At 41.5% G+C, this 14847-nt stretch overlaps 1 protein-coding gene across 4 annotated transcripts in view; it reads left to right on the top strand.

Moving 5' to 3' along the window:
- Positions 1–14847, top strand: part of LOC131921453 (microtubule-associated serine/threonine-protein kinase 4) — a 211821-nt gene that overhangs the window by 132291 nt on the left and 64683 nt on the right. For all 4 annotated transcript variants that reach the window (XM_059276179.1, XM_059276180.1, XM_059276177.1 and 1 more), the window contains exons 3-4: positions 4114–4183; positions 10272–10350. In XM_059276179.1, coding sequence (XP_059132162.1) covers positions 4114–4183; positions 10272–10350 — 149 coding nt within the window. The remainder of the gene's footprint in view (positions 1–4113; positions 4184–10271; positions 10351–14847) is intronic.

A 14847-nucleotide genomic window follows, 5' to 3' on the forward strand; every position in this document is an offset into this window, starting at 1 on the left:
AAACGTCACAGCTCATTTAAGGGGATCATCAAGTAATGAGAATTGAGGATTCAAATGGGGGGCTTACTCTTTGATCCACCAGGAGTTTCAAATGGCAGTGGTCATTAATTCTTGGATTCCCTCTGTTCCTATAGAAAATTGAGGCATCAGAAACTGTCATTTTGTGAACGGATAGCTATTAAAAGCACATTAATAATCTATAGTGGGTAAAGCATATGCCTTTTAAAAAGATTTGCAGCTTGCTTCTCTGTGGTGAAGACACAGGACTTCTCCAGCCTAATTACAAAGCAATCAAACAATTTAATTAATCTGGAAATCGCTTTCTTCACAATAACTGCCTCTAAAATGAGGCACCCTGTGTAGTGCCGTTAGGTAAAGCATGGCTCCGACACACTGCACGCATCCTAGCTGTGCCTCTCTGCCTTTGGGGGATCTTGGTGTTAATTACCTACCCAATGCCTGACCACTGCTAAGGCTTACTTCATCCGGTCAGGGCGTCAGCGGGGATACTGGCAGTCCGTAAAGTGTCCGAGCACTCAAACATCCAAGAGCCGGCAAATCCCCGGAGCAGCAGGATGTGAGTTACAGGCGAGGGCTGCACATATGGGCAGAGAATTAACTGGCACTAGTGTCTGGTCGGGAGTCTCTCAGGTATTGCTTTGCAGATGGGTGGATGAATTCAGAGAGCCGGGCTGTGAGGAGTGAAGGTCCATGTGTAGGACTCCATCCTTCTCTCTCTTCACAGCCAGCGCCCGCCATTCATGTGTTCAGCGGAGAGGACTTCCTAGAGCATAGATGGCGTGAATTCTAACCCGACTACCCCAAATCTGCAGCATCGAGGGCACTGTCTAACAAAATAGTATTGCTAAATCTTGGGAGACCAAAAAGAAGTCCGTTTTTATTTCAAATAAAAATAAAACCTTTCACGATTGACTTCTATAACTCTAATATGCTAATCTTATCATTTCTCCCCAAGGAAAATTGAAATTTTGTTCAGTACAGGACATATACATCTATACAGTGCTTATTTACTTTTTCCTATGTTAGTGCCAGAACTGTACCTACCTCTCAAGACTCTCTATTAGTGGGTTATTCTGCCATGTCATGCCACTGATCTATCCACAGTGGCGACATCAGTCACTCTCTGTATTTTCTCTTTTTCCGGGCTTGTTTCTAACACATCACCAATCACTCTTAATTTGCCTGCAGAAATTCTTTCTCTTGACCTTGTATGTGCTGGTCTAGCTCTGTCTCTTTTGGTCCATCCAAGCACCTCTAAAGTCTCCCACTACCTAATACCAATAAATATAGTTCAAAGGGCATTGGCTGTACCTCTCTGTATTTTCTTCACCTAGAGAGCTTGTCTCTGGGACTGCTTTAATATGTACAGTGTTTCTGACTGAGTTGTTTCTGGTTCTCTGAAGTCCCCATCTACCATCTTCCCTGAAGCTTGCTGAACTGCCCTGCACTTGAGTCCCTCCCTGTCCTCTGATATCTTATGGCACTTTATAGAATTTTAGTGATAGTACAGTTGCAGCAGCATCCCAATTCTTTCTATACAACCCCCATTTCCACCTAGCAAACCTTGTCAGTGTTGTCAGACGTGGATGGATTCTGTGTACAGCGGGGGTAAAACATTACACCACTTACTGATGTTCCTGTCGCCTTAGTTTGTTGAAGTTTCACTCTGTGATGCTCACACATTGACAAAAATGCCTGACAATTCCTCTCCGAACAGTCTAGTTCTTAAGTGACCCATGACTTCTGTGAATGTTACATACATTTCAGTTCAGCTTTTCAGCCCACATTAAGAAAATAGATCTGCAGAATTAGGAAGATATGCAGATGGTCCTTGAGGTTGAAGATAAAAAGAACCCAGGCTTTGGGTTTATGGCAGTGAAAGGTGAGGAAAGAAAATGAAGTTTCAGTCCTACCTGGAAAGGCAGCGTAGGATGTGAGGCCAAGTCTAGGGCTGGTTAGTGGAAGCTTTGGTATTGGCAGCTTTGATTTCTTTGAAGGGCAGGTTTACTCAGCCTTCTGTGTCTGTCTGTCTTTCTCTGTTTGTCCTCAAGCTGGAAGATCACCATGTGCTATAAAATGTTTCATAAAATGGTACCTGGCTTCCTAGGGGTCAGTCATTTTAAGTTCATTCCTCAGATCTTACCCCTCCCCCGTTTTGTAAAAATGGGTTCTTTGTTTTCACTCACCACGTTTGGACCCCCAGCTTTAGTGTTTTCTGCACAGAGAAGACAGGCTAGGGATTGGTCTTATTTGATTCTTGTGGATGAGTCAGAAAGAATTGTTGTCAGAATGTCTTGGCTTCAAGTAAGCAATTGGTTTTGTTACAGCTAATAATTTACTGGTAGTTTGTTCTCCATGGTGTACAAGCAACATGAATATAGTCCCCAAACTTCAAAAAAAAAAAAGCAGAGAAAAATAACCCCTATACAATGATTCCAAGCATTAGATTATCCCCCTTAGGAGGCAAGGGCTTTTAGCCATCTTGAAGTTATTGAGCTCTTTTACGGAATGCAGAGAGTGATACACAGGCTAAATTAGAGTGGGAACATGAATGCTGTTGAGAGAAATCAAAATAAGTTCATTTGCTGTGTAGATAAACAGACAAAATGAATCCTGGATTACTGGACAGCAAAAGCAAAATCCATTCCTCCAGGGGCCCCTGGGAACAGCAGATGCAAAGACATGATAAATTTCCCCGTGGCAGGGGAACCGCTCCTTGCTTGGCTCTCTATAAAGAAACGGCTTCTCAGCGCTTCCCCCATTGAATGGCTTTGATTGTGCTGTCATAAAGTTAATAGCATCTGTTGAAGACAACACTATAAAATTTGCAACCTTAAGTTAATTGAAAAATTTCAGTGGAGATGTAGCCAGTCAAAGAAGTCCTCAAGGTAACACTAAACCTGCCTCCTTGAGGTGTTCCGCTGTTCTTTTAGCACACTAATAACAAATTGTTTACCTTTCCAACTGGGTGTGACGTGATTGAAAGTGGAAGTCGGTATTCCTTACAGCTGGCTACAGTGGTTGGTCACTCATCACGGAGGAGCCAGTGATATGGCCATGGTTTTGCTGTTGGGGGATGGAGGGTGTCTCTCCCCGATCTATTTTTCCACTTTTCAGGAAATTATAGAGCTACTTTGCAGGCTTTTCTCACCTCCTTACAGAAACCAGCTCCATTCCCAAGTGGTCCTCAGACAATGCTGGGCATCTAATTAAACATGCAGGGGGAAGCAGCATGGTCTGGAGTGTCCTGAACTTGCCCCCGCCAGCTGCCTGCCAAGCTTTGTCAATGATCAGCAGCAGGTTGAGCCGGCTAATGGCGAAAGTAACAAGCCCCAGGGGTGCTGCCCTCCTTCCTGTGAGCAATCAGTGCTCTTCTCAGCCTGTGGAGGACTTGAGAGACAAGGGCTGCCATCTCCTTGTGGCCAGGGCTTTTAGTGTCCGCCTGGCCAGTCACATTCCAGCTGCTTAGAGAGACAGAGATTGCTGAAGAAAATATTGACAAGGGGTAATCCTGCTAGGTTCTTCCAGCAATGCTAAAATAGAGTCTGGGACATTTTAGACAGAGGTCCAGATGGCTGGATTCTCCCTCCTATTTTATGACTAGTTTTGACACATCCATCATTTGAATGTATACTTTGGAATCCAAGCCCTTTATTTTCAAGACTTTTTTGTTTTCCATACTGAGGCTGCCTCCCCCAAATAAAAAGCACCTCTAATAAAAGCATGAGCTCACCATCCAAGTGTTAGCATCTGAAGGCACAATACAAAACATATATGCACTCATTATTCTACAGACTGAAATGCTTAGGTTATTAAAGATTCAGAGGGCTGGGTGAGAGTGCTGAATGGATGTATTCGTATGTCTTGCCCACTTGGAAAGCTGTACTGGGACTCAGTGCCGTCCCACCCCCACCCCCACCCCACCCCACCTCTCCTGCTTCCCAGATCCCTGCTGGAGGCAAAGCTAAAACATTATTAGAGGAAATGACATTTTGTAGAACTGTAAAGAAGCTGATTACTGAGAAGATTCTGGATGTGGATAATGGTACAAAAACAAAATGAGGTTGTTCATTTCTCCTTTTCTCTCCACAGGAAATAGCCCTCAAGACAGTCCAAGGAATTTCTCCCCCAGTGCCTCAGCCCATTTCTCATTTGCGCGGAGGTAAGGCCTGCACATGAGTGGGGCAATAAAGTGGTTCCCAGGGAATCCCCTTTCTACCCTCTCCCCCACAACACTCGTCCCCACGACCCTTCCAGGGTTCTGTCTTGGGGGATCCTTTTCATTCTCACATAAAACCTTCTCCAACCAAAGGACCTTGTTAGATAGAACATACCTGCTTTAACAGTTGTCTTGAAGACTTCTGCCGTGTGTTACAGTTGGAGGGTACCTCTTGGGCCTTTGCTAAATGTGAGCCCCAGTGAAGATGTGGAGATGCTTCTCTGTGTTTTCTTCCATCTGGAGAGCATGCCTTGTGCACGATTCAGCCTTAACAGATTTTTACTGAAATTCTTGAGTTGTTGCTATACAGACTCTATTTATCTATGTCCTGGTACAAGCTTTTGTTGTTATCCTATGTTGTATATTTTGTAAAAATGAGACTCTGATTACAAGATATGAATTTGGGAGCATTAACCAGCAATTAAATTAAATGACAGATCTTGGATAAAGCAATGTTTGGATCGTTAGGAGGTTTTCTGTGTTCTTTTCTTTTTTTTTTTGGTGGGGGGGAGTTAAGACAGGGTTTCTCTGTGTAGCCCTGGCTATCCTATAACTTGCTCTGTAGACCAGGCTGGCCTCAAACTCAGAGATCTACCTGCTTCTGCTTCCCGAGTGGTGTGGGGATAAAAGGTGTGCACCACCTCGCCCAGCACTCTTTTCCCATTATTATTGTATTTAGAATTAGGGAGCAAATGTTCAAGAGCTATGCCTCTGCTCTTGGGGAACTGAGTTAAGAGGAAATGTTCTTACTTAGAAGTATCTAAAAAACAAGCTTTCCGAGACTGGTCCCCCTGCTGCGGCCTCAGGCATCTCTTCTGGATTCTGAAGCAACGTTTCTCTCGGTCAGACATCCTGTCTTCACTTTCCCTTCACCCCTTCACATGTGTGTCTTGCCTCCTCCACACAGGAAAGAGAATGCAAAATGCCCCTTCAGGTCTCTAAATATTCAGAATAAATTTAGTTTATGGTCTGGATGTCCCATTTATTTGTACGAATTTCTCAGAGACTTAATTATACCCTAAAGTGAATTCATATAGTATTTACATTATTACACATCATATAGGTATATCTTTTAAAATACATTTGTTCTTCCACACATTACTAATGAGCAGTGTGCACACTTGTCAGCATGTGATACATTTTATATTCTGAAATCCTAAGAAAAAGATTTTCCGAACTCTCTGTTATAATTAAGATTCCAGCAGCGTTTTCAGAATTCTATATGATTAAGATTCTACTCCAGGTCCCAACCCAAGAAGAAATGTTTGTTCTTTCATTACCATAGTCATTTCCTATCATATGCTCAAGGCCTCTGTGAATCCCACTGTGGAGAGGGTACAAGAATGATTAAGACACCATCTCAAGGAGCTTGCTGGGACCCACACCTGGATCTTCTTTAAGATCCAACTTTTTTTGTTTTTAATTAAGATTTTCTTTTACCTATTATACTACAAGAGAAATCCAAAAGCTAACTGGCCCTCAAAAGTCTATCTGCCCAGTGACTATTAATTCATGATGGTTCACTATTGCAAGTGGGGAAGAACGCTATGAAGTCAATAAACAAGCGCCCTCTGTACTCTAAAATGGAGGGTGGGTGCATCCAATTACCCCGAGCAATAAGTAAATGCAAATCTCACTGCAGTGTGTATTAAAACATGACAGAAGCCACAGTCTCTTAATCCTGCCAGATTTATAAAAATGAAGAGCATCTAATAATTAAGTGGGAGACCGAAGGACAGATGAATCTGGCTTCTGTGCTATTAAAAAAAAATGCACACACACACCCCAAGCATGTTAATTTTTGACAAATGCACCATAAACCGTGACAGGAGATTACCACTGGAGACCTCCAGTTCGTGTCGCATGATCTACCAGCTGGGACTCCTTCCACACTCTTCAAAAAGTATTAATTTCGATTAGGATATGAGTGATCACTGTCTTCCACTTTTATTCAGGTAAACAGGGCCTGTGTTCATCATGAGAATTCAGACCTAACGTCTGCCCACTCCTGCTGTTGAGAGACAGTTTTCACTCAGGAGATGTAGACCTTCTGCCTGGGGTCTCTATTGCCTCCCACTGGCTGGGTGTCACTGACCTTTAAGAAGTAACACCGGTTTGAGATTTTCACATTCATTGCTTTATAATTTAGCCCCATAGAGGATATGTGGCCCTGTCTTTGAAATCATTCTGGGGTGAAGACACAAAGGGTAGGCTTACTAATCCTCTCTGACCTTACTGGTTCAACCTTCTTCCTGTTACAGCCCTGGTAACATAATAGTTCAATTAGAGACTGTAAAGTAAGATGACACACACTGTTGCTTTAGAATACAGAGCCGAGAATAAACCTATCAAGGCAGTTTTTAACATGAAAGAGAAAAATAATCATCACAGTATTGTGTTTTATTTGGAAAAAGAAAATATTACACACACACACACACACACACACACACACACACACACACAATCTGTTTTGTTCAAGACAGGGTGTCTCCATGTATCCCTGATTGCCCTGGAACTCACTCTGTAGCCCAGGCTGGCCTTGAACTCACAGAGATCCACCTGCCTCTGCCTCCTGAGTACTGGGATTGAAGGTCTGTGCCACCACCGCCTGGCTCATACTGTTAATAATAGTATATGTAAAACCTAATCTGAAAATCCAAGATCCAAAATATCCCAAAATCCAAAACCCTTAAATTTAATTTTATTGTCTGTTTCTCTCACTCTCTGTGTATATCTCTGTCTCTGTCTTTGTCTCTGTCTCTCTGTGTGTGTGTGTGTGTGTACACACGTGTTCACTTACGAGTGTGCCACAGCATGTATGGCTTCTAGGGATCATACTTAGGTGTTCAGGTTTGCATGGCAAATGCTTCTATTTACTAAGCCATCTCATTGGTCTCTGTATCTGAAACTTACTGAAAAACTTATTGAAATGTTCTGAGTAGCAATGGGATGCTTAGAAAAGCCTCAGGGTTAGGATTAAGGATGTCCACCCAATTTGGAAATACCTTAAAAGAAAAAAATCAAAAATTCTAAACCTAAAATGTTTCTGGTCCAAAGAACCATGGAGGAAGGAATCTCAGTCCATAGAATCTAGGGCCTGTCTAGCTGTGGATTGCTTAACATTCTCATTGAATGTAAGATGGAGGTAATAATGTCATCTGTTTGATGAAGAACTGGGGCATTGGCACATTATAAATTGCCTTTGCTTTCACTAGCAATGTGGTTCCCTTCAGTCTGTGTCTTCATAGTCTCCTAGTTGCCCAGTTCTTCTTTATCTGGATAAACCTCAGAACATATTTCTACAAGCAAATTAGTAAAAAAAGTTTGCCTCTGACTTCAGGTCTTCAGACCTTTGAAGACCAGTGACTGACTAGGGTGACCTCCCGTTAGTCTTAGAATTCTTTCTGGAGCGTATTTTAATTGGTGATTGTGGAGTTTAATTTGACCCAACATTATCTAGACTAGTGTATTGCCCCAGATGACTATAATTACTAAACATATTAATATATTTTCTCTTTACACAGTTAAATTGTCGGGCTGGTATCCGAGCAATCCACTCTTTCTTTATTGTGCACTACCTGAATCTAAGTGTTTGTGAGTTGACCCCTCACCGCCACACACACCCCAGTCTCTTGTGTCCTGTGTTCTCATCAGATGTTTCCCTCTCTTCTATCACTTGATGTAACACTGAGATTTCCACCCACTAAGAAAAGATTCTTTTCAAAAGAGCCTTGTTGATTTGGGAAGATGAGGATGTTGTCTTTGGATGTTGCTTCATTGGGAACTACTGAACAGAAAAGCCAGCATGGTTAGTCAGGTCTAAATTGTGCCTGTGTGATAGCTTCCTTGGAAAGGGGGCACTTTCTCCCCCAGTACTGCATAGAGCGTATATAGTAACTTCTGGTGTGCGGTTGTCATGGCAATGAAAATGCAATGGTCCTTTTGCTCCATTTGAGTAAACAGACACAGGCAACTTGGGGGAACTTTATGAGACATGAATTATTTCTGGTCCGTGGCTGTACCAAGAACTGAGCACATTCTTGTTTAAACATCTTCCTAGTTGTGTGTTTTCTGGACTAAGCAAATGTAATTTATGCTTCAGAACTAATAAGAACATGTCTCCTCTTGGAACTGCTCATCCATCTGAAATATGTCTGTGGATACCTGAGGGAAAGGGGAGTTAATGAATCACAAAACAAAACCATGGTGGGGGGAATTTTGTCCCTCATTCTTTCCAGAGACTAGTTTCTGATAATTGCTATTAAATGGACTGAATAATTATTTTAAAATCATATCCTTTTCTCTCTTAAATTAAAAGTGGTTAAAATATAAAATCTAGGCATTGGTTTTTAAAGATTTTAATAGGTAGCTGAATATAAGATCTGCCTATGTCCCATTTAACTGGTGGTTGTATCTTTTATGTACATACTATAATTATTTTCCTCAGAAATATTCAACATTTTCATTTGTATAAAAGTATTCTTAAATAAATATATGTTTTAATCTCCCCAGCTCCCTTTCTCCAGTACTATTTATAAACATCTCATTTTGCTTCTTCTTCTTTTTTAAATACTTGATTCAATTGTACTCCAATCATGGCCACAGAAATGACAGGTAAACTTCACTGAAATCTTAGTATTGTAGTCACTCTGTGATGTGTTCACTCGACCGCCATCTTGTTTCTGTGGACCATTTGCATTTACTGGAGGTAGCATCCATGGTAGCCTATAAGACTTTCTGTTGACTATGAGGCTACAGTGGCAGTTTTCCATTTCAGCATCTAATTGAGATTTCTCAGACTCAAGTCTGATGCTATGGAATTCCCTGACTTCAACTTCCTGTGAATGTGTCTATGTCAGACTTTGTCTACACTGTTGTCTTTCACTTGGTAAATCAACAAAATTGTGAATTACAGAACATCTCTATATGATCCTGTATCTAAGAATGGAGTAGTGCTGCTTTTTAATAAAATGTTTTTCCTGTTTTGCCCCTTGGAAGATTTGCATGTATTTGTTTTTCCAATAGTTTATGATACAGTATGATCTTACTTGAAATTTTGAATAAAGTTCTAGAATAACAGAAATCCCTGAAAATTTGCTCTATGGCAGCCCCTTACCCTACCAGCAGTATTGCCACTAATAACTACTACATCAGTTCATTTTAGACCCCTGTGGTGACCCTGACTCATACCTACAGTCCAACTCAAAAAGCCACCATTTAGTCACCGTTCAAGGAGGAAAGCCATTCTCTTTAAGGAGCCTGATAGTTTGGTCTCTGAGACTGGAGCAGGAGACTTTGCTTAGGGTTAGTTTCCATTAGGAGTAGAGAATTTTTCCTCCAGCCCTTTGGGTGACTTGCCAGAGTCTGCTACATGCTCAGACCCTCTGCAGGTGGCCTTTGCTCCAACACTTTATGAAGCCAGGTCATGTCAGAAAGCAGTAAGTTTCCAAAACCTGAGCTTCAAGCTTTCTGTCGGTAAAGTTATTTGCCACTTGAAAGTGTGAAGTAACCAGGAGCCCAGGGCTCCCTCCAGCCCTGTTTACCAGAAGGAAAGCTATACCCTTAGAAGTAAGAGGTGCAAAGTCTGCTGGAGGCCCTGCGCCTGCCCCAGGGTCTTACACCCTGATGGAGTCCATTCCCTTGTGAAGATGATTGGCCGATTGTCAGTTTCCTCATAGAACATGTCCCCTCCCCTGTGTCTGCTTACATTGCATTGAATCTGCTGAGTGTGACCACTGTAATTATCCCTGGTATTCATTTTGTCAAAGTGTATTAGTGAGAGATCAATACTATGGATCCACCCATTCACTTTCTACTTGTTTGGGTGTATTGATTCCATTTAAATAAAAAGGCAACCTGCTGTATAATGTTTGTTTACCCTAACCCTGGCCAAGCATCCCCATATCCTCATAGACTATGTTTATGTTATTTGTTTGATTAAAGATACCCTAGTTCCCTGGGGTTCTCTGGGGTTCCCTGGTATCAGTACTCCACGGTGTGCCTCACTGAACTAACTCTCTTTGTCCTACAGGACGGACGGGCGTCGCTGGTCTCTGGCTTCTCTCCCCTCCTCAGGCTATGGGACAAATACACCAAGCTCCACGGTCTCTGTAAGTGCCTGTTTTTCTTTTCATCTCAAAACAACAGAACTGATCTGCAGTCTGTGCTTTCCTCTGAGTTTTTCACATTCCTACCTCTCTATATAAGCTGTGTGTCAAATGATGGGCTAACACATATAAACAGGGCACACTGTTGCTACAAGCTTCCGAACTATGGGGCATACGTTGCTCAAGGCCCAGGATGACAAGTTTGGAGGGGCGTGAGAGCCTTCATTTTAATGCCATTTGGTGTAGTTTGGAGGAAACAACACAATCTGGTTTTACTGCTTGCATCCCATGCCAGTTGTGTTCGTGCTGAAGGTGCCATTAAACTTAGATGGACTTGATCTTCTTGTGTATGCTTCAGATGGAAGCTTGTTTTGTTTTCTCGGTCCTTCACAGGATGTCCCCCCCACCCTCCCACACACAAAGTCATTGATTCGTCCGTGCCCTAACAACTCTTAAAAAGGCAGGTAAAGTACTTAGTAAACCCATGGAAAAGGGTAGAGAAATAGGAGACTCTCGCCTGAAACAACAACATTTCAAACCCAGGCCTTGCAATTACTGGATACTGTTCAGTAGATAAGATACAAGCATTTCTAGCTTGAGTTAAGAGAGTGTCTGTAACTGCAGGGCTTTGGGAACCAGGTGGTCATTTAGAAAGGCCCAGGAGGTCACACAGAAGTCTATGAATGCCTAATAAGGTGTTCTAAACGCCCTGTATCCACCAGCTCAAACTGTGGACCTGCATCTATAGAAGCATTTCTGATTCAGTTCCTGCCTCATTTTGTCAAAATCCCCAGCTTATTGTTTAGGAATTCCACCCACAGCATTGTGCTAGGGGCACAACGGCTGACTAATGCTCAAATTATGAGGAACTAAAACTCGTTGGATAAACTAACGAGTATCCCCCCCTGTCCTACATTTGTGTTTCCAGGAGCCCGCGTGTAGCGTGGGATTTCTGGGGCACCTCTAAAACCAAATTGTTAACATCTGTTGTGCTCACTGTACATCTCTTTAGAGTAGTGCACTGCAGACAGGTCATTTATTTTCCTGTCTTCTTTCTCACTTGGTTGTGCTAGGTGAGTTTCCTGTCCATTTGGATCATTTTTTTTTTTTTTTTTGAGCACACCCCTAACAGTTCTCAGTAGGTTCCGTGGCACACCAGCTTTAGATCAGTAAAATCCTGGGTGTTATCAGTGGATAAAATTGTTACTAAGTACCAGTGAGGTTTGCCTTGACTACTATGGCAGCAGCCATCACTGGCTATGTGAAAATGTGGAACCATACTGCAAAAATGCATGATAAAACCGACTCCGCAAGAGCAATTTGAAACGTTTTAAGTGCTGTCTCTCTCTAGACCCTTGGGTGCCTTTAATTATAGCCAGGCCACGAGTAAACAGAGTGCTGATTCTTTGCTCTGTGACTTCCTTATCCACACTCCCATTAAGTTTTAGCTTTTATTAAATTATAATCACTTAATAATAAGAGCTAAACTTCATGGTTTTTGACTGGAGGTGCCTTTATTTTCAACCTTATCGCCTTGCATTGCCTTCAGTCGGTGTTAATGACAGTTCAGGTGACAGATCTCTCTTCTGCATGAAAAATGGGAGAGCACAAGATGCACCTTCTTTTTCTAATAATCGCATATCATTTTCTTAAAGTGAATGAGGAAAGGGTGAGAGTACATTGAATCAGACCATTGGATCTAAATAATGTTTTTAATGATGTTTTTATAAGTGTTATAAAAATAGGCACTGGTCTGGCTCCCTAAAACGTTTGGGCTCATTGCATGCTGGCAATATAGTCCGGGATATTGCTGCTGTTTTTTCCCCCTCGTTTTATGGATCAGAAATCTAAAGCAGAGAAAATATTTGAGGGGCTGTTTTCCCATCCCTTTATTTTATCCATGCAAATATAGCAAGTGGTCTAGACCCTAATGTCATGGTTCTTTTTAGGCCATGTGAGTGGCATTTCTTTAGCTTTGTGGGTGAGCTACATGATTACTAATGTCTCTAAAGTTAACATATCTAAAAGAAACCCTGAGACCATTTTTACACACACACACACACACACAGCATTTCTAATAGCTTTCTCTTACACATTTATGATTTATGCATTGATGGAGGTGGTAGGCAAATTATAGGTCTCAAATTCCCATTTCTTCCCTTCAAAATGAAATTTTAGTTTCCATAATTTCTCTTTTTGCCAAAAGCAGGGACTTTTGGGTCTGGACTGTGCACACTGTTGTATAGGTCAGCCAGCTCTTCTCTTTGTCCATTTATAGAATGGACAATGGAAAGCTGCAAAGCTTCTGTTTAGGTTTCTGTCCTTGTCCTTCAAATATCAGACACAATTGTGTTGCCCGGCGACCCAAGAGTTTCTCCTTTCCTACTCCTAATCTGAGTCACTTGTAAAATTCTCATTAACTATTATTAGTCATTTAGCCAATCAAAAATGTCCTTTTTTCCCCCTGGTTTTTCGAGACAGGGTTTCTCTGTGTAGTTTCACGCCTTTCCTGGAACTCACTCTGTAGCCCAGGCTGGCCTTGAACTCACAGAGATCCACCTGCCTCTGCCTCCCGAGCGTGGGGATTAAAGGCATGCGCCACCACTGTCCAGCTCTAAAATGTACTTTTTAAAAAAGAAAAAAATATTGGTTATATACAGATAAAGCTAGAAGCCTTTTCAAACACAATTTAAAAGTTCACAAATAATTGTGTTGTTAGCTCCAGACCCACTCATGTTGAAATGTAAATGTTATTATATCTTTTGGCTATTATAGAGACTTCAAAATTGCCAAGTGTTAAAAATGTTATATTCCAAAGTTGGACAGATTTTGTCATATACAGTTAGTCTGTTCTCACAGAGAACATTTAGTATTATCAGTCCTTTTAGTGTGAAATTTTGCAGTGAGAATTAGTTTGTGGAACTTCTGTAAGGTAATATTCACATCATAATTTTTAATTTTGAAATAAGCAATATGGAATTGCAGTAGTGGGGAGATATTCCTCCACATATTTCTCACCAGATAAATTATTTTCCAATGAGGGAAGGAATGGAAATAAGAATTTAAATACCCATAAATATGAGGTATGGCTGTTAAATCATATTACTTTTAATAATAACATGTAGGAATTTATGCATGCATATAAGGACTATCCTTTGCAACATGGTTATCTTGAGAGATGAGATGTTTGAATGATATCATTATGTAGAAAATGTTTTTGAAGTCTAATTGCTTGGAGAAGGAGCAGCAGTTTTTAGTGTAAATCTTCATTCTTTGAGAGTGGATTTGGTTTATGGTGTGGTCAAAAGTCATATGCAAGCTAGTGAGATAATGAGACACACTACCCCCACACTTGAAGAAATAGGAAGTAATGAGACTGAGTATATTGGAAAACTCCCATATTGTCTTGAAATTCTTCTCAAAGTGCTGATCCAAGGAGGCTTTGCTCAACAGGGATATCTTTGCAGTATGCACATGAGAGCCAGATGTGGTGCTGCTCATTTGTAGTTCCAGCTGCTTCCGAGGCTGAGGCAGGAGGATCACTCGAAACCAGGGAAGCCAGCCTAGGTGACACAGCAAGAGACTGCCTGAAACACACACACACACTCACACACACACACACACACACACACACACACACACACACACACACACACCCGCACACGCACAGAAGTGAGGCTGCAGGGATGGCCCTTGTTCCTGAGGATCCCACTAGTACCGTGGCAACTCCTCCAAGGCCCCTTCTCTGAGGTTTTTGGTATTAGTCCCATGCAGGTACCATCCTTCATCTCTCACAGAAACCTTGCATTTGAAAATCAACTTTCACTTTTAGAAAGACAATATGATCGCTGTCCCTTAGAAAGATAGTATGATTGCTGTCCCATACACAGTAGCCCGTCAGCCACAGAAGCAGCAAGTCATAATCCAGGATATTAGTATTTCCGTAGCAACCCGAGTCAACATTCACACTAAGTGGACTGAATATTCTACATAATCCTCTCTCAGCTCAGACGGTACTTTGCCACCCAAAGTGATTGCTGTAAACTTATATATAAAATGGGTTTGTAGACAGAAATAAGTATGGACGTGGATTTACCTGTGAAGAGACAGATAAGGAGTGTGCGTGTGTGTATGTGTGTTTGTGTTGGGTTTGGGCTTTTCCGGTGCTAGAGATCAGGTGTGGGGCCTGGAGTAAGTGAAGTGAGTTTTCTACCATTGAGCTGTGTCCTCAGCCCTCTGTATACATTTCTCCCATTTTTCTATTTGCTAATTTATCTTTGCCGTTACTACCTCTTCTTCTTTCCTGCTCGATGTTTATGATTCTTTGCCAGATTTTCTGAATTGATTTAGTTCATGTGTTTTATTTCCTTTTTTCATAGTGGAAGTATTTTAGGAGTGCCTGTTTACCCCGAATATAGCTTTGGTTTATCTCATAATTCTTTCTAGTGTTCTCATTTTTATGGTTTATAAAATAATCTCATTACATTATAAAAATCCCTT

This window comes from Peromyscus eremicus, chromosome 11 (genome assembly GCF_949786415.1).
Source record: "Peromyscus eremicus chromosome 11, PerEre_H2_v1, whole genome shotgun sequence".
In the NCBI taxonomy this organism is placed as follows: domain Eukaryota; kingdom Metazoa; phylum Chordata; class Mammalia; order Rodentia; family Cricetidae; genus Peromyscus; species Peromyscus eremicus.